This window comes from Artemia sp. Qi Xiang Cuo, chromosome 6 (genome assembly GCF_049724085.1).
Source record: "Artemia sp. Qi Xiang Cuo chromosome 6, ASM4972408v1, whole genome shotgun sequence".
In the NCBI taxonomy this organism is placed as follows: domain Eukaryota; kingdom Metazoa; phylum Arthropoda; class Branchiopoda; order Anostraca; family Artemiidae; genus Artemia; species Artemia sp. Qi Xiang Cuo.
This window is the reverse complement of record NC_142799.1, coordinates 83,230,665-83,250,895: the sequence shown is the minus strand read 5'-3', so window position 1 is coordinate 83,250,895 and position 20,231 is coordinate 83,230,665. Positions and strand designations below refer to the sequence as shown.

The 20,231-nt window shown below is 35.9% G+C and overlaps 1 protein-coding gene across 2 annotated transcripts in view; it reads right to left on the bottom strand.

The window, feature by feature from the left end:
• Positions 1–1,074: 1,074 nt before the first annotated feature.
• The window catches only part of zetaCOP (COPI coat complex subunit zeta), a 39,462-nt gene continuing 20,305 nt past the window's right edge, over positions 1,075–20,231 (bottom strand). For both annotated transcript variants that reach the window (XM_089090423.1, XM_089090424.1), the window contains exons 2-5: positions 18,500–18,745; positions 17,501–17,634; positions 5,960–6,050; positions 1,075–1,225 (exon numbers count right to left, since the gene is read on the bottom strand). In XM_089090423.1, coding sequence (XP_088946549.1) covers positions 1,178–1,225; positions 5,960–6,050; positions 17,501–17,634; positions 18,500–18,745 — 519 coding nt within the window. In that variant the 3' untranslated portion in view covers positions 1,075–1,177. The remainder of the gene's footprint in view (positions 1,226–5,959; positions 6,051–17,500; positions 17,635–18,499; positions 18,746–20,231) is intronic.

Sequence of the window (20,231 nt, the reverse complement as noted above, 5' to 3'; positions counted from 1 at the left end):
GTCTTCATCATTTCATCGCACAATTGTGCAAATAGACGCGTATTCAACGTATTGCTTCGTATTTTGTTGACTGCATTAATAACAAACGGAAGCGATTGGTACAATCTATCACTCAAATTTTTCACTAGTACTAGTTGTTGATGGATAAAACAGCAAATTACGGTTATCATCTTTACGAATAACAGTCGCTGAGCTTCTTAAAATATTACCTGTCTACATTGGTATGTCAATCTACACATAAGTCAAGCAACATCTTTGTTTTTCACTATCTAAACACGATAAATTTTAGCGGACCACCATTTAAGAATTGTGAACTTCTCTCTTTTTGTCACGACATCGTAGACCCCTGGGGGTCCAGCACTCCAGCTCAGGAATATCTGAATTAGACCAATGGCCGAAAGATTAACTGTGTTAACAGTTTTCTGAGTCAAACATTATGTTTTCAACAGTTTTTTGGGGTTGCCGGTAGGCGATTCACGGACGACAACTACTTCCGGACAAGTAAAACTGTATGGTAATGAAATTTTCAAAATCTCAAGTGCAAACGCTTCACAATATTTGTCCCTCTTAAGTTGTAGTACTCTCCAATTAAAACTACGTTTTAGCCGTTTTAGCTAGTGCATTACCTTAGTTACACATTTTTATTTTCGATCTCAATATTTCCTCAATGAAAACGTGATATAAAAAAAAGGATCAAGACTACATTTTCCGTAGTTTCTATTATTTATCCCGTTCTTCCATTTCAGATTTCATTTTAAAAGTTAGTATGACTCAAGGTTGACGGCAAAATCTGACCGTCAAATTTAGCAGATTTTAGCTTTTTCTATCTATATGCCTATAAACCGCTACTACGTAACCTTCAATATTCCATGGCATAGATATTCCAAATGCTGCATACACAAAAAGACACATAAACATGAAGCTTAAACCGTAGTTGCGATGCAATGTCAGATGCAAACTTATGCTCCCAAGGATTAGTAAATACACAGTTTTATTTACATTCATTAATAAATAATAATAAAACAATTAATCCCAAGTAATGAAGTTCCAATGAAACCCAAACTCATCCTAAAGTTCCAATAACATGAATTTTATTCATACAGCATGCAACAGAAAGGAAAAAAAAATATTTGGAAATATTAAACCCAAACAAACAATGGAATGTAAACCTTCGCAATCACTTAAGCAGGGACCATTTAAGCTGTTCTTTCGCTGTTTGAAGAACCTGTAAAAAATAATTTTGGTATAAATTGGAAAAAATTGAAAATCCAGAATTTACCAGAGCCTAAAAAGAGCCAAATCATGTTGAAAAAAGAAGGAAAATGTTACAATTTCTGCATTTGCCCTCCGACACCCCGCCATCAACAACAAAACTAAAAAACACGAATTGTCCCCCCCATAATTTGGAGAAAAAAACATAAAAAACACGAATTTCTATGACACTGCGATAAAAAAAACTTGACACCTTTCTGGAATAAAATCTTTTCCTTTACGTTCGATGCTATAATTAGATGAGTGTCATAATCAGATTTTACGTTACGACCAAAGCTTTCTTCTAAAAACACCAGCTAGAATGATAATAAGTGAGAACATACTTTCTCCAACAGATTCTGTGAAAAATTCAATATTTTATAATGTCAATATGAAACAAGCAATTGCTAATATAAAGAGTGAATTTGTAATTGTATCAGTTGATAAAGCTAGCAATACTTTCGTCATAATTTGTCAGAAACTCTATCGTGTTATTTTATCAAAAGAGTTAATAGCAAAAAATACATTCAAAAAAGCTCATATGGAGGAGAATAGTTTAATTGAATATCTATATGAAAGAATTTTGAAAAAATTAAATATTAAAATAAATGATAATGATAAAAATTTTCCTATCTTACATTGGACAATAAAATTTCATAAATATCCACCAAAACCACGTTTTATTGCTGGGGCAGCAAGGTGTCCAACCAGAATTGCGGCTACTGACCTATCTTTAATTTTAGGAAAAATTAGAAATAAATTTAAAGCATATTGCACCGGAATTAAAAAATTTTCTAACTTTAACCCATGATGGAGTGTTAATAACTCGTTACAAGTGATAGATTCTTTGGTGAACGTTTCAGCTAAAAGAGTCAATTCATTTTATTTTAATACTCTGTATACAAATTTGTCACATAATTTATTATTACAAAAAATTAAAATTGTCATAAATAAATCTTTTCTTTTGTCTAATATCGGATTTTTGAAAATTGATACTTTTAATAAAAAAGCCCGATGGACGAATTTCTTTAGAAGTACTATTAATTCAAGATGTTATAGCTTGGATATGGTATGTGATTTATTGGAATTTGTTCTATTTAATACTTTTATAAAATTTAATGGGAATTTATATAAACAAACTGTAGGTATTACTATGGGTGGGAATGCGAGTCCATTCATAGCGGACCTGTTTTTAAGTCAATTAGAATACGAATATATGATAAATCAAAATAGCCCAAGCAATGTAAAATATAACCTTTCAAATAATAAAAGATATCTGGACGATCTCTTAGTAATAAATTTTGCAGAATTTATTGAGATTTCAAAAAATATTTATCCACAAGAGTTAATTCTGGAGCCTAGCTATGGGATGGGGCACTCGGACCATTTCTTAGATTTAAATATTAATATTTCAGATAATAATAAATTAGTCTTTAAAATATATAATAAAACGGATGATTTTAATTTTGAAGTAATTAATTTTCCATTCCTTGAAAATAATATACATTCAAATATTACTTATTCAGCTTATTATTCCCAATTATTTAGGTATAAAAAAAATATGCAGTAATTACACAGATTTTAAAAATAGATGTAAAAAGCTGAGAGAAAAACTGATCTCAAGAGGTTTTTCTGCCAAAAAAATTAGTTGGCAATTCAAAAAATTTAGTTTTATGTATCATGAACTTTTAAGTAAATATACAAAAAATTGTAAAGAAATACTGAATGATATTTTAATATAAATTCTCTTTCGCTTTTCTTTGTTGGAATTTTGAAACACTTTTTGTATGTAATTTTTAATAGCTTGACAAGTATGCATGTATTTCACAAGTTTTACCTGAGATAGGGATACCATATAGATCTTTTGGTAGAGGCTCCACTGTGCCGGGTAAAGAAAGTAAAGCCTCAAAACCCGTTAAGGCAGGTGGTATTTCTTCTGATGAGCCCTAGTGGAAGGTTCTACTTGGAAATATTTCGCTTGATTTAAGGTGCTTTTGCTTGTAAATTTACAACGACTTACATTTATTGATGACGACTTTGCATGGATTTGGACATTTCTATTTGGTTGATGGTTCGGTTATACTGTTTGGTCCTAGGTAGTTGGATAGATGAGTAAGGTAAAAACCTCGTTCAAGTGCAAATTTTTCTAAATTGCTGGTTTTGGACGACAGTTTTTTTTTTTTTTTTTTTTTTTTGCCAAGTAATTACCTCTTAAACATAATACTATTAAGAAGAAAAACAATATTAAAACCAAAACTAAAGTATAAGAAAGACATGAGATGGGACTGTGAAACGGTACAAACTTTGAAAATATAAATTCAAACAGCCACCCATGTAGCATGTCCAATTTTGCTATTTTTTATACCACGGTGGCAGATACAAACATATAGACTGAAAATCAAAAAGCTAGAATACCTTTTTAGAGATGGATATTAAACAAACCAGATAAAAACAAAGACTGGGTACTTGTGTGATATACGCCCTACTGTGATATACTTGTCTGTTATAGTACCGACCACTCAAGTTGTTTATTCATTGACGCATTATAGAACCGTTTTTTTTTTTATTAATTTCTTTCAGCTTAGCGTCAGACAAGACAAAGAGAAGTGACAGAATAGATAGAAAATATATAATCTAGGCTATATATTTGCAAATTAGGGGGTGGGGTGGTTGTAAATTATTTGGACAATGTGAAGTTAGAAAACAATTCTTACTACATAATATGCAGAATAATTGTACCTAGCATTTTAGGCAAGTAGACCCACTATACTTAATCCCCACCCCTTAATGTGCAAATATATAGCCCAGGTTTGTTTCTAAAGTATTATATTTGTATCTTACTTTGGTATATTTCATTTGGATTGAGCGTCAGAGAAACATATTAGAAGAACATTAGGTAGGGGGTATATCATACAAGTACCTAAGGACTGGTTTCAGTAGGACGAATACAGTTTCAAAAGTGCCATACGGTTCTATATACTCCAATTAGCAACGATCTTTGAATAACTAAGCTGGAGCATGTCTAGAGTCAAAAATGACGTGTGAACAAAATGACCGTAAATTCCCAACCAACTGACAGATTCAACCAGAGACATTGAAAAAATTACGAGAGTTAAATGGCTATCTGGAAGAAGTCTTAGCACTGAAAGAGAAAAATCACATTTGTCAACGTTCACATGAAGTGTAATAGTGGAAATGGATGATTTAACAAAATTGACAGACAGAAAGCTCCTTCTTAGTGAGATTAAATAAAAAACAAAAAAAAACAAGTTTTTTTCAACTAAAAGTAAGGAGCAACATTAAAACTTAAAAGGAACAGAAATTATAACGTACATGAGGGGGGTTTGACCCCTTCTTAATACTTCGTTCTTCACGCTAAAGTTTTGAGTACTTTTAAAAAATCTTCTTATTGTCCTAATTAAATCACCCTTGTGTTCCAGGAGTCGTTCTTAAAGAATTGGGACATAATGTCAAACTTTAGCCTAAAGAGCGAGGTATTAAGAAGGGGGCAAGCCCCCTCATACACTTAATAGTTTCGGTTCATTTTAAGTTTTAATGTTGCTCATTAATTTCAGTTGAAAGTTTCTTTTTCTTTCTGGTCGTTTTTTAAATAATGCTGGGAAATCCGGCTCCCCCTCCACGGAAAGATTCTCTAGACATTTCAGTCCCCGTGAAAATTTACCCCGGACATTACCATTAAACCCTCCACATGTAAAATTGAGTTCGCAAAGGGATAGTAAGATAAATAAAAGAATTTCGTATAGGAATTCTGGCAAATTCCCTCAGTGTAAAATTTCGCCTGAAAAGTTTACCTCCCAGAAACTTCTTTGCCCATGAAAAATTCTCCCCATGCAAAATCCCCTCAGCAGAAAATTCACCCTTACCTCCCTCAACCAAACAATGTATGCATATTTCCCAATAACCAACACTATAGCCTACGTAAACAATGGACAAATTACATAACTTAAAAAACCATTCCCAGGGGCTGTGGGGGATCATGTTATCACCAAAGATACAGATATTGGGCCTTTCAACTATGTTGAACAATATGGCTGTCGCAAAACTGTGATCGAACGACTTTGGTAAAAAAAAGGCGGTGGGAGGGGGGCTCGATACCCTCAAAACTTTTTGGTCACTTAAGAAGGGCACTAGAACTTTTAATTCCCGTTTGAATGAGCCATTTCCAGATATTCTAGGACCGTTGGTTCGTTACAATCACCCCTAGGTAGAAAAAAACAACAACAGATAAACACGCATCTGTGATCTTTCTTTTGGCCAAAAATACAAAATTCCACATTTTTGAAGATGGGAGTTTGAAACCTCTACATCCGAGTTCTCTGATATGATGAATCCGATGATGTGGTTTTCATGAAGATTGCTTGACTTTTAGGGGGTTTATCCCTCACTTTTCGAAAATCAGACAAATTTTCTCAGGGTTGTAGCCTTTAATGGGTAAAACTAAAATTACTGAATTTTACATATTTGGAATCACCATAATAAGTCAATTCATTTGATGTATATATCGATATCAAAATTCCATTTTTTTTTAGAGTTTCGGTTATTATTGATCCGCGTAACACCTTACTTACAGTTCGTTACTACGAACTGTTTGACTAATTAAAAGAATGTATGATTAAAAGATATATGATTTTTTCTCCTTTTATTGTGTATCTTAAGCTATTAGCTTTTATACTGTTAATAAGCTTACCTGAGATACAGACTGCTCTCCTATTGGAATATCTTCACTCCTTATTGATACCTTATAGGCAATAGCTTCTGGGTCGGCTTCAAGAATTATTCTAGAAAAGAAAACCGTGTGGGGTCACAATGGAAGCAAAAACTATCTACCTCAGTAAATTCTCAGTGAAAAAGCGAAAACAGAGAGGGGAGGAAACAAGAAAGAGAAAGGGAAGAGATGTTGGAGCTATAACTAAGAAAAAGGTAAACACTCCCAGGGGCGTCCTGAGGCTCATTTTATTGGGGGAAGGGGGCGATATTCGCAGATTTTACCGAATCCCTACGTGTTTTATGCCGAATTTTCTGCAGAAATCAAGAACTTTGCTAAATTTCGGCTGATTTTGGAAAAATTCTGCCGAAAAATCCGCCTTTGGCGAAAATTTACCGAATGCCAAAAAACGGGGGGGGGGGGGCCTCAAAGCCCCCCCCACCCCAGGGATGCCCCTGTACAATCCTGGTCCTTGGAAAGACTAATAAGAATGAACATTAAAAACGATTTGTCAAAATACCAATATAGTCTACTAAGACAATATTTTGGTAAGTGTTAATTTTAGGTCCGGTATTGTGACTAAGTGAAGAACCAGGAAGATGGACCACTCCTAAGAAGAAAAAAAAATCACGCATCATCCTACCGATATTTTATACTGCATTTAGCAAATTTACAATCTTAGCGTAGAAGATTTTGGAATAAACTACGCACTTGTATTTTAATCCAGTGGTTTAATGTACTTTTATAATAAAATATTTCTTTATTTTCCTGTTTCAAGCGAAAATACCAATAGCGTCGAGAAGGCAACCTCTAGTTAAAGCACAGCCAGTGCCACCTTTTGTGGCAGTGTACTTATATTCATCTACCTATTGTGCTGGATAAGGTCTTCAATATAAAAGACATCTAGTAGCCTTAAAGAATATGTATTATAAAGACAAAATCCTGAAAGATTTTAAGGCCTTTTTTTTATCTCCTTTTAATAAAAATGATTTATTCAATTTGTTTCCCTCATTAAAAACATCCTTGTTCTGCTAGGATGAGATTTTATGAAGGATTAGTCTTTTTGCAAGCTATCACTGTAAAAACTGAAAAATTAATTTTAATTTCAACTAATTTTTAATTTACTGGATTTATTTTAATTAGTTCAACGTCTTATCATTTTTGCTTCATTTTATTTTTATCGTATTTAGTTTTTATTTAATTTAATTTTTAGCCATAATTTGAGTTTAATTTTACTCATTTTTTTTATTGCTAAATTCGCGGCCCCAGATATAATCAAATATCTGATTTGCCGCTAGTCTTTTATCGAGGTTTTAGATGACTGCCTAAACATTCTTTTGAAAGAGTCAACAGAGAAACTTTTAGGGATAAGATCATTCGGGATCGAATCTAAGATCATTCTAGATCGAACTGCAATGTCAAATGAAGCTGTTCTTTAAATACTCTGTTCTGGCCGTGCCAACCTCAAAGAAATAGGACCGAGCTGTGTGTGTTTGCCTTCGTGTCTGTCTTGTCAGTGGAACAAAAAAGGCACAATACGTGAAAGCTCTACAGGAGGTGAATCTATGTACTTGTAGAAAACATTCATCGACACTACATCAAACCTCCCACTAGTCGACTGGAGAGTCTTGGGGAACGACTAAACCTGCCCTGTTAGCCTTATTTTTGATTTTTGGAGTGGTCCCATTAACGTTTTCGGAGCACCAGCATACAGTGGTTGTCCATACTTGCCGATGGGTCTGATGCAAGACTTGTAAAGTTGGACGATTACGCTAAGCGGTATAAGGTTTTTGCAGCGAAGGGTGATCCCCAGGTGAATTTTCCAAGAGAGATCCGTGGAGAAATATAGTTTCAACTTAGTTTAATATTTTAGCTAGTTTTATTTTATCTGGAATGGAACTAGAGAAGGTAATTATTGTGAGTGGCCACGATTCTTAGGCAGAATTCTTCGCAGCAGCATCCAATTTTGAGGCAAAACGTAAGTATCGAGGGCGCTGTACGTTGGTAGAGAGGTTCGATGGAAAAAATGGTTGATCAAACATTCATGCGTTTACTGCATTGTCTGGATCTGATTCCTTGTCATTTCTTACAAAAAAAGAAGAAAGAAAAATAAATGGCTTAAATGACTGATGACCGTGCTGAAAAGCTTCATAATACTGTAACAAGTTGTCCAAAATCTAAAAATAGTTGAAATTGACGGTAATGCTCTTTTTTCAAGAAGAAAGTGCAACTCATATATCTAGAAAATGGCTAGTCTGTCCCACTCATTTAGCGAGAGGGAAAGTAGACAGAGGTAGTGTCCATACTAAATGAACCATCAGGTCGGTATGACGTCTTATATATATTTCTGAGGGGGTGAATGCCCCATGCGCGCGAATAACCTTTGAAATTGGTTTTGTAGTATTTTCCTAAATTGTAATCTCTTGGGCGAATATTCCCTCACACCATTTTTATGCCATAAAATGTAGACGTTATACGTTTCCTCTAGTTGGAGGAAAAGGGCGTAAGGTTCCCCTTGATAAATGGCTCTATATTGCAAGGATTTAACCTTACAATGTGAAGTGAAATGTCACAGTGACTTCTGTCTTTATTCTTTGTGCTGTAGACTCGGATCTTTTAAATTATTAATTAAAAAAAAAACTTTCCGAAAAATATAAGATCTATTTATTCATTTATATTATTGCTTGTTGTATGTTTTTTTCTATGATTGTTTATTTAATTTCTGTTCGTTTTGGGTTTCATTTATTCTTTAATAGTAATTTCTGGTCGTTTTGAGTTTGAATTTTAACAGGTATTTGTATCTGCTCAGCTTAAGTTTAAAATGGCCTTTACTTTTCTTTGAAAAACCTATTTTTCGGAAAGTTTTTTTTTTAATTAATTTTGTTCGTTTTTGATTGCAAAAAGTGTCAAGTTTTTATGGCATAGGGGGGGGGGGGAGGTGCTTACTGTCCGAGTATTATTGAATTTAAAAAACGGATCTAAAAACTTTCAATTTAAATCGAATGAGGCTTTTTTCAAAGTCTATACGATTATCTCTTTGATAAAAACCTTATATATGAACAATAGACAGCTTGCATAACTTGTAGACAGCGATTGACAACAATGAATGGATTGAAAAAATAGCTCCAATAAGAGAGTTTAGACCATTTCACTTGCTGACACAAAGGGATCACGACTGTTTGGAATAGACCTTAATAGGAATTTGTGTGCCAAAGCAATTTTGCATCTATCACAGAGTATGGTATTTTAACCTTATAATTGGATAATTATAATAGATTTCCTATGTGTTCTTCCCATACAAATCCCATTCCCATAAGTTATAAGCACCCCTTAATAAGTTATGCCCCAGGGTATAACTTACAACGCCTACCCCTGGGCCCTGGTGGGCTGTGTCGACACCGGAGTTTTTTGTTATCAGAACTTTGAACTATTTTAACAAAATGTCTATCTCAAAATTTTTATCTGATGCATTTAGGGCGTGGAGGAGGGAGAGGGGCTGGTTGCCCTTCAATCTCTTTTGACTCTTAAAAAGTGAACTAGAAGTTTCAATTTTCAATCAAATAAGCCCTCTCTAAAGTTTATACGAGCGTCCCTTCCATAAGAAATAATATGAAAGATTCGGAGAATCCTTAAATTACAACCCTTGCCCTGAGGGCTTTGGGGGAGTTGTAATCCTCAAAGACCTAATTTCCAGAACTTAAAACTACGTTTAATAAAATGACTGTCCTAAAATTTTGATTGGATTTGTTTGGGGAAAAGGTGGGCGTGAGAGGAGGGTTAGTTGCCCTCAGATCACTTTCGACTATTACAAAGGGCACTAGCCTTCGGAATTTCCAATCGAATGAGCCTTTTTTAAAGTTTCTTCGACACTGCCTTCTGTAAAAGCCTTATATGCCCCCAGGGCATAACTTAAAACCCTTGCCCTGAGGGTTGTGGGGGATTGTCGTCCTCAAAAACATATTTTCTATCTGGAAATCAACTACGCTGAAAAAAATGGCTATCTCAAAATTTTGATTGGATGTGTTTAGGGAAATGATGGGCGTGGGGGGGGGGCTAGTTGCCCTCCAAACACTTTCCACTATTAAAAGGGCACTAGCCCTTTGAATTTCCAATTGATTGAGCCTTTTTTGAAGTTTCTACGACAAAACCTTCTATAAAAACCTTAGTTGCCCTCAGAGCATAACTTAAAACCCTTGCCCTGAGGGTTGTGGGGGATTGTCCTCCTCAAAAACATATTTTCTATCTGGAAATCAACTACACTGAACAAAATGACTATCTCAAAAGTTTGATTGGATGTGTTTGGGGAAATGGTGGGCGTCGGGGGGAGGGGGCTAGTTGCACTCCAATCACTTTCGACTATTAAAAAGGGCACTAGCCCTTTAATTTCCAATCGAATGAGCCTTTTTTGAAGTTTATATAACAATGCATTCTATAATAACCTTATATGCACCAATGCTAAAAGATACAGCCCATGCTCTGAGGTCTTTGGGGGAGTGTCCTCCTCAAAAATATATTTTCTATCTGGAAATCAACTATGCTGAACAAAATTTTTATTGGATGTGTTTGGGGAAATGATTAGCGTGGAGGGGGGGGGGAGGGGGGCTAGTTACACTCCAATTACTTTCAACTATAAAAAAGGACACGGGTTCTATAATGTAGACTCGAATAAGAATGCTTTGACGTTTCGATAACAACGCCTACTATAAAAACCGTATATGCCCCCAGAGCAAGACCTGAACCCAGTGCCCTGGGGGTCGGCTATGTTTGGCCTCCTCAAAAATATTTGATCTATCTGGAAACCAGCTATACTGAACAAAATAGCTACCTCAAAGTTATGAGTGGAATGTTTTTGGAAAAATGATTGGCTTGAGGGGGGGGGGGCTAGTTGCCCTCCAATCATTTTCGACTATTAAAAACGGGCACTAACCCTTTAATTTCGCATCAAATGAGCCTGTTTTGAAGTTTCTACGACAACGCCTTCTGTAAAAACCTTATATGCCCCCAGGGCAAAACTTAAAACCCTTGCTCTGAGGGTTGTGGGGGAGTGTCCTCCTCAAAAATATATTTTCTATCTGGAAATCAACTACGCTGAACAAAATGGCTATCTGAAAATTTTGATTGGATGTGTTTGGGGAAATGATGGGCGTGGGGGGGGGGGGGGATAGTTACACTCCAATCACTTTCGACTATTAAAAAGAGCACTAGCTCTTTAGTTTCCAATCGAATGAGTCTGTTTTGAAGGTTCTACGACAACGCCTTCTATAAAAACATTATCTGCCCCCAAGGCATAACAGATCAACCGGGTCCGATGGGTTGCGAGTGTGCGCCATCGTCAAAATATAATTTCTATCTGGAAATCGAATGCGCGTAAAATAATTTTCAACACTAACTTTTTTTTCGTTGCTTTAGGAGGAATGATGGGAGTGGGGGGGGGAGTTGCCCTCCAATAAAGTTCGACTATTAAAAAGGGCACTAGCCCTTAAATTTCCGATCGAATTAGACTTTTTTTAAGTTTCTACAACAACGCCTTCTATAAAAAACCCTACATACCCCCAGGGCATAACTTAAAACGCTTGCCCCAAGGGTTGTGGGGGAGTCACCACGTCAAAAATACACTTTCTATCTGAAAATCAACCACGCTGAACAAAATGGCTATCTGAAAATTTTGATTGGATGTGTTTGGGGAAATGATGGGCGTGGGGGGGGGGGAGGGGGAGCTAGGTACTCTCCAATCACTTTCGACTATTAAAAAGGGCACTAGCTCTTTAATTCCCAATCGAATGAGCCTGTTTTGAAGTTTCTACGACAACACCTTCTATAAAAACCTTATATGCCCCCAGGGCATAACTTAAAACCCTTGCCCTGAGGGTTGTGGGGGAGTATCCTCCACAAAAATAATTTTCTATCTGGAAATCAACTACGCTGAACAAAATGGCTATCTCAAAATTTTGATTGGATGCGTTTGGGGGAATGATGGGCGTGGGAAGGTCTAGTTGCCCTCCAATCATTTTTGACTATTAACAATGGCACTAGAACTCTCGATTTCCAATCGAATGAGCCTGTTTTGAAGTTTCTATGACAATTCCTTCTATAAAAACCTTATATGCCCCCAGGGCATAACTTACAATCCTTGCCCTGAAGGCTGTGGGGGAGTGTCCTCCTCAAAAACATTTTATCTATGTGGAAATCAAGTACACTGAACAAAATGGGTATCTCAAAGTTTTGATTGGATGTGTTTGGGGGAATAATGGGCGTGGGGGCGGAGGCTAGTTACCCTCCAATCACTTTCGACTATTAAAAAGGGCACTAGCCTTTTAGAATTTCCAATTGAATGAGCCTTTTTTGAAGTTTCTATGACAACGCCTTCAATAAAATCATCATATGCCCCAAGGGCATAACTTAAAACCCTTCCCGTAAGGGTTGTGGGGGAGTGTCATCCTCAAAAACGTATTTTCTGTCTTTAAATAAAATACGCTCAACAAATTGGATCTCTCAAATTATATTTTGATTGGTTTGGTGTTAATGATGGGCGTGGGGGGGGGGGGGGGGGGCTCTGTAAGCACCAGTCCCTGTCGCTTAATAAAGAGGGCCAAAGCTCATTAATTTCCAATCGATTGAATCTGTTTTGAAGTTTCTACGACAACGCCTTCTATAAAAACCTTATATGCACCCAGGGCATAACTTAAAACCCTTACCCTTAAGAAAAAAAAAAAAAAAAAAAAAAAAAAAAAAAAAAAACCTTACCCTGAGGGTTGTGGGGGATTGTCCTCATAAAAAAAATATTTTCTATCTGGAAATCAACTCCTCTGAAAAAAATGGTTATATCAAAATTTGTATGGTTTTTGTTGGGGGTATTGTTGGGCGTGGGGGGGGGGGGGCTAGTTACCCTCCAATCACTTTCGACTATTAAAAAGGGCACTAGAACTCTCGATTTCCAATCGAATGAGGCCCCTTTCAAGTTTATACGACTACCCCTTCCACATAAAGTGCCTCTGGAAACAAAATAATAATAATAAATAATAGATAATAAAACATTTGAGCCGTATGGCCTTTACTATAGGCAAAGCTACAGCGTTGCCTCTGACTTTGTCTTTGGAACTCTACAGCTCGGTCCTTTGAATATGTCAATTGAATCCAAACATGGAGGATGTGAGGAGAGATCATGGAAGAATTATATTTTGATTCAAAAGCAAGGGGGAGGGGCCATATGCAGTATTTGTGCTAATCACACATTACTAAATTCTGATGAGCGCCTGAGGCTAAGGAATTTAATTTCTGGAACCAAGTGTTTATTGCTATGAAATAAATCACAAACAAATCATATTTTCCCTATGCTCTGCGACAAAGCAATATGCAATTAGCTTATATATGTGGTGTATTTTTAAAGGTACCGCAACTAATTTTGTTTCAGGAAATAAGAGAAAAAATTGGTGTCATGAAGAAACAGCGGATTTAGAGACAATTTTAGAGGAAAATGTCACTATTTTTCGTGAAGAAATAATTCTTCATAATTTTCAAAGTTTCAAGGGGTAGACAACAAAGGATTTAATCCAAAGGGATGGAAAAAAAAAACAACGTGTTGCACCTGCAACACTTGCCAGGAAGGGCAACCTACAATGTTTCCGGTTTCTAGGCAGCTTAAACAAGCGTCCAAAATAAATGAGTGCGCTCTAGGGACATCAAAATATAAAAAAAAAATATTTCGATCCTCGATTTTTTATTGGGGCATTAAAACCAAAATCTAAACCTTTATCTCTGGATGACGGTGCTCTGTCGTTTAAAACCCAAAAATATAAACTTAAACTGGTGCCTCTTATCATGGAAATATGCAGGGGGTGGGAGTCAGTTAAAAAGTGACCTCGCTTTTGTAGCTCCGGAAGTAGAACAGTGCTACTATAACTAAAATTTGCATTTTGTTTTGCGTCACCCTGTTTTATTGCAAGTTGACTCGAATACTTTTTTTGGTTTTAATCAAAATATCCGCCTAAGTCAAATGGATTCCTTACATAACATTGTAACGTACATGCACATGAAAGTAAGTATATGTACTTGCTTCCAGTTGAAAAAAAACTTGTTTTTTATAATTTAACCTATACATAACGTCATGACACCATACTAACACAAGAAAAGTCAATCCTAGGGTTGTAATTGTCAACACACAAGTATTTATCCAATCAGAGAGTCATACTTACTCCCGCCGTTTACCCGTGCCATTTAACCAAACACTTGGGAAACTATAGGTTTCACCGTTCGCCGGCAAGTTCAGGGGACTTGTTGGTCATCTGTCAATTCTATGACACAGTGTTCCCCCTTTAGACGACAAGCGGCCAAGCCTATCAGGCTTAGGTTTCACTTGTTCACCGCCTGTGAGTCCAAGCAAACTCAGTCCCAGATTTTGCATACAAGTCCATTGGACATTGTCAGTCACGCGTCAACCCAAAGTCAATCCAATCTTTTATCCCTTATTTCTATGACTATCTTACCTTAGTTTTGCCCTAGGAAGGAGATATGGATGGATGATAGATAGACTTATCTATCAACAAATGAAATGACATCATTTTTATACAATCCTAAAAAGGGCTTATCCCAGATTTGACTCTCAATCACTCAGACTATCTGTCTTTGCTTTTTCAACAATTAGCCATGTCTTGATGCCTGCAAAATACTTGATTTTAATTCAAAACGAACGAGACCGTTGACCGAGCCAAGTCCGAGTTCAAAAAGACAGGACTGATAGTTCGAGTGATTGAGAGGCAAATCTACAAAAAGATATACGACCTCATCATGGGTCAGACGTCATGGGGCGTCAAAAAATTAATTTTGCATAATCTACACTTGAATTGACAAATTCTTAAAAATCAAAAGAACTTGAGCAAGCCAATAAACATGAGCAAGTGAAAATCGTAGCTAAGTCACTTAGGAATAAATTGCGAAAAGTAAAACTAGAAATTTTGACTCATTTTCGAAATAAGCTACTTTGAAAATAGTTTTTTCGCATAAATATACTTTATTTTAAACTATTATTTCGAAAAATAGAAAAAACAAATATTTTAAGGAAAAACGAAGATTCAAAGCAGAGCTGAACAGAAATCTCTCAGCAAAAAAAGAGAAGTACATGTATGTGCATACAGGCAAAGGAAAATGCTAGGCAAAGAGCCGGTGAAGCCGAGTCTTTGGCTAGTGGTAGAAATCGATCAGAAATTTTTCGTCCAAGACCAGTTTGAAAATTACAACCGTAAGCCCCTGGACCCATGGAACTTAGCCTATAAAATAAGTTCTCGAGCACGCCCGCAGCTCCAAAAAACTGAGGGAAAAATAAAGGCCAAAAACTATTTTCAGGATGCATTTTGATTGCAGCTACTAGAGGAATTCTAGTTTATCTTATAACTTTCAAGTAAACCTCCCAATGTACATCTCAAATAACAATTGTTAGGTTCTAGGGAAAATAACTACTAACAGTTGGATTGATTTTACGTTAAGGGTCGTCACTGGTATGTCATACATTGACAGGCAGATAAATAAAGCACTGGAGAGCTTTCTTGTATGTAGGTTCTAAGCTCATTCTCTCCTCCCCCAACCCTTGCGGAAATTTACCCCCAAAGGTATAACTGAGCAGCCATGGAGCCTTACAGGGGGGGACTAAGTTGAAGTGTTTGTTGTTCATGTTGCTGTTTTATGTAAAACGTGGTGAACTTCTTAAACAATTATATATTTCTTGTTTTTTTTCAATAAATTCAATTCAATTCACCACATAAGGGACTTGTGAGGCAGAATTCGATTGATTTGACTATTCTTGCGGTTCATCTTGAGGCCATTTAAGAGCAGAAATATAATTTTCAATAAAGCTGTCCTGCTTTCGCGACAGTTCATTCACTTTGGATACAACTGTAGCCTGCACTGCCTCCCTCTGGTCGGAACTTCGCATGGGCTCACTCTAAGAAATTTAGGTATAGGAAAATTTTGCTTCACAGCTGTGGAAAGAGTTTTGCAGATGTAAATGCAAAACGTGTGTTATCTATCAAGTGTGTTATCAGGCGGCTTGAAACATTCAGTTGAGCATTTAGTAGCTAATTTATTTAATAGTTAAAAAACTTAGCTTGCAGCATTGTCTTGATTATAGTAAGTAACCGCTGTTTTTACTATTAATTCAATTTTCACACCATCAGTCATCGAGCCTCTTGAAAAAACTTAAAACTGGTCTTGAAACAAGCTTCTCGGTCATATTGCAGAGAATATTGTAAAAAATAATAATTAACTCACAAAATTGCAGTAGATATTCATGGCCATCTAGTAGATGGTACTTCCAGATACCTCTAGTAGAGGATATAGAAATCTCAGTACTTAGAGGCAGTTAACTTGAGATTTAAGATGGAACTCAGAGCAAAGGGGTTCAATATAGGCATCAATTACCTTTGATAATGTCTTTTATCCTTTCAAAAAAGGGTGCACGAGTAATTTAGGCACAACAATTATTCACTAAAGATCAATTTATATTTTATTTCTTTTAATGTTTTTGTTTGTGCCTTTGGGGTTGAGCTATCATAGCAGGGTAAGATAAACGTTTAAGAAAATAATTTGAAAATATAAAATTATTGACAACTGTAGAAGGGTTACCCCATGATGAAAGCATACAGAAACAACAGGCTGGGACTAAGAATTATGAGTAATTACTTCCCGTGGACTTGGTCTGCTAACGGCAAATATAGGACGTTATACCAGTCCACTCCTTGCGATCAAGAACGCGTCCACTAGGCATACATCAGAAGGTTTTCCCACCTGAAGTACCTTTAAGGGGAATTTTTTAAAAGCTTAATTTTAATAATATAAGTACAACTCCAAGCAGAGCCAAGAAAATTTAAGACGGACAGAACTCCTTGCTTTAAATCAGCAAGTAAATAATTTTCTTTAACCTTTATCTTACGCTGCTGACAACTCAACCCCCCCCCCACAAAAAAAAACACGAAAAAACAGAATTAAATAAAATAAAAACATAAATTTAAATCCTACAGGATATTTTGTAGGATATTTAATATATGGATTCTACAGCATATATTCTGCCTGTATTTTGGAATATAGGTAGAAGATTCTGGAATCCCTTCTTTTCTTCATTCTTTTTTTGTCTTATTTTCCCTTTGCCCGCTCGATTTGGGAAAATTTTCCAGGGGGCAATTGTCTGCGGGGGGGGGGGGGGACTTTCCCCTCGGGGGAGGGGTATTAGGCGGACACCCTGGGAAAGATACAGCCAATTTGCTAAGGCCATATTACATTCTTATCCATTTTTATTGCTGCTCCTAAAGGAATTTTGATTTACCTTTTGCATAAAAAAAACTTTATAGTTATATAACTGTATGAAGCACCAAAGGGATGCCTCACAGGGGTCTAGGAGAGACTTAGATTGAGAGTTGCATTGGACAAGAAAATTTGGATTTTAGCTTCAACATTTACAGTAAGGGCATAAAATAAGACAAATATTTTTCTTATCTCTTTAACAAACGATATAAACAGAAAAAAGACGTGACTCACCCTTTATCAACAATTTCGTCTATAACTAGCATAATAGCATCAAGGTTGTCTATGAGATTCCTCTTTTCCACATTTTTGCGCAAAATTAGGCAGATGGATTCGTACACACAGTTTAGAACGTTTGACAGAAGAAGCTAAAACAGAAGCAATTTCAAATGGAAGGCAAAACAATATAGAAAGAATCAAGTAGCCTATATCTTTATTATACTAATTCAAAATCACAACTGTATTCAGAACAATATTAAAACATAAAAAGTCCCCAAGGACAGCAAGATAAAAACATTGGTGCTCCATCTTAGGCCATCTTAGCTTTATTCATATCTGAAAACAACAATTTTCTAAGATTGTATTTTGTTGGTTGTTACAAAAATTGCAAAATTTAATGCAATTTTTTTTCTTTGGGCAAAAAATATGGGAGCTTGAAACCTTTAGAGAAGGGGTCTGTGATATGCCGAATATGATGCTGTGATTTTCATTAAGATTCCATAACTTTTTGGGGATGTTTCCCTCTTTCCCAAAATTAGGCAAATTTTCTCAGGCTTGTGGCTTTTGATAGGTAGCACTAAACTTAATGAATCTTATATATTTAGTATCAGGATAAAAAGCCAATTCTTTCGTTGTAGCCTACCTACTGATGTCGAAATTCCTATTTTTACAGTTTTGGTTACTATTAGGCCGAGTTGCTCCTTACTTACAGTTAGTTAACACGAACTGTTTGAACTCTTCTTCAAACACCCAAAAAACGCATACAGAAAAGCAAGACGCAAGTGATACCCACAAAAGGCGATTTACCTAAAAAGCAAAAAGGACAGTCATGTAAAAAATGAAGGTAGAGAAATACAGGATGAAGGAACAAACAGATATCTAACATGCATACATCTATGATGAACAAGAACAACCATCCATGACACCCGATGACTCTTCAATTGACTCTCTGTGTGTCTCTCAAGGAACTGAGAATTACGTACCGTAATGTAACTTAAAGACAATAATACTAACCTCATTCTGGTTTACATTGCCTAGTACATAGAAAAACAAATCAATATTGCTCTTGTACAAGCAAGTAAATCCATCAATTATGATAATTTCCGAATTGGCTCTGCTTGTTTTAGAAAATAACTTCTTCTCAAAATTTTTTTGTTCTTTAAAAGTAGAGAGTCCATCAGCATCATAGTACTTGGCGAGTAGTCGGTTGCCATCATTATCAAGAATTGCTATTCCTTTGACAGTGTACATTGATGGCTCCTGAAACGGAAAGTGACTGAATAGGAAATAATACCAGTAAAAGAGACGCCCTCCCCCCTCCACAAAACCGAGAGTAACAAAAAGATTTTGAAAGCATGCGAGGGAGGATGGAGGCCTGAAGATAAAAGAAAAAGCCCAAAATAGCTTGCATAGAGACAAGAACCCAAATTGAACCCCTTCCCCCTGAACACGATTTTAGCACACTCTCCGTCTGGTACAGCCTTTAAGACCTTGATCTCTCTAGCTTTTTGGTTTTATGCATACTACAGTTAGAGTCTTACCCTTTGAATACTCTTATACTTAGTACGCCTTGCAAATTTTTTATCCATATTACTATTTATGAATTCAAGCCTATTAATTTTAAAAAATTAAAAAACAACTTCTTAGCTTTTTGTCTAAGTCACAATATCTATACCTAAAAGGGTGAGAGATCATCTTAGAGATCCTAAGCTCCCAAAAAATCTCCTGAAATCATTAGGCCATATAAGCAAAACCAAGAGATAAAAAAACTTCTTTTGTTTTCTACCATTTAAACATGAATTATAAATATTTTACACTATATCTTAAATCTTTACATTAGTAATACTTCTTGCTGTCTGGTTCTAAGCCGGCTTAAGCACTTCGGTGTAAACTTGAGAAGGTATGTGATCTTCGTCCTGCACTGGTATCCGGGATCATTGCTTTTCCTGAGGCAAAAATAATTTCAATGATTTAAAGAACACGAAAATTGGAACTGGGAATGTTACAACGTTAAAAAATGACCATCATATCGACATTTTGACTGACGGATTCAGACGATTCGAACTGGACTTATTAGGAGTTTCAGAAATTCATATCCCAGGGGAAGGTAACCTCAATTAGGCGCTATAGAATTTATTTATTTAGGCAGTAAGGATGGGGTACATAACCAGGGAGTAGGGCTCATGATGAATAAGGAAGATGCTAAGTCTTGTTTATGCTGGGAAGGTATTAATAATAGAATACTAATTGCTCATTTTATAAATGAAAAGTTCAAGTTCAGGGTATCAGTTATAGTAGTATATGCCCCTGTAGAACCAACTGACGGAGATACTAGTGACTCAGACAAATTTTACTTACAGTTACAGGAGCAAATAGACAGGGTCCCAGGTAGAAATATGATATTTTTACTAGATTTTAACGCCCAAGTCAGTAGAAATAGGGATAGATGGTATCCTAGCCTAGGTAAATTTGGTGTAGGAAAAGAAAACAGTGATGGATAAAAACTTTTGCAATTTTGTAGATATAACAATCTAGTTATAACCACCATGGTGTTTGGTCATAAAATGGCTCATAAGTTAACATGGTATTCACAAGATGGTAAGACAGCAAACCTTATTGGTTGTTATAGTAAACCAAAGACTGGCAGGATCAATGCAAGATACTAGGGTATATAGGAGTACTGTTATTGATGTTAAAAGTAAAGATCACCATCTAGTAATGTCAGGGTAAATTTAAAGCTTAAATT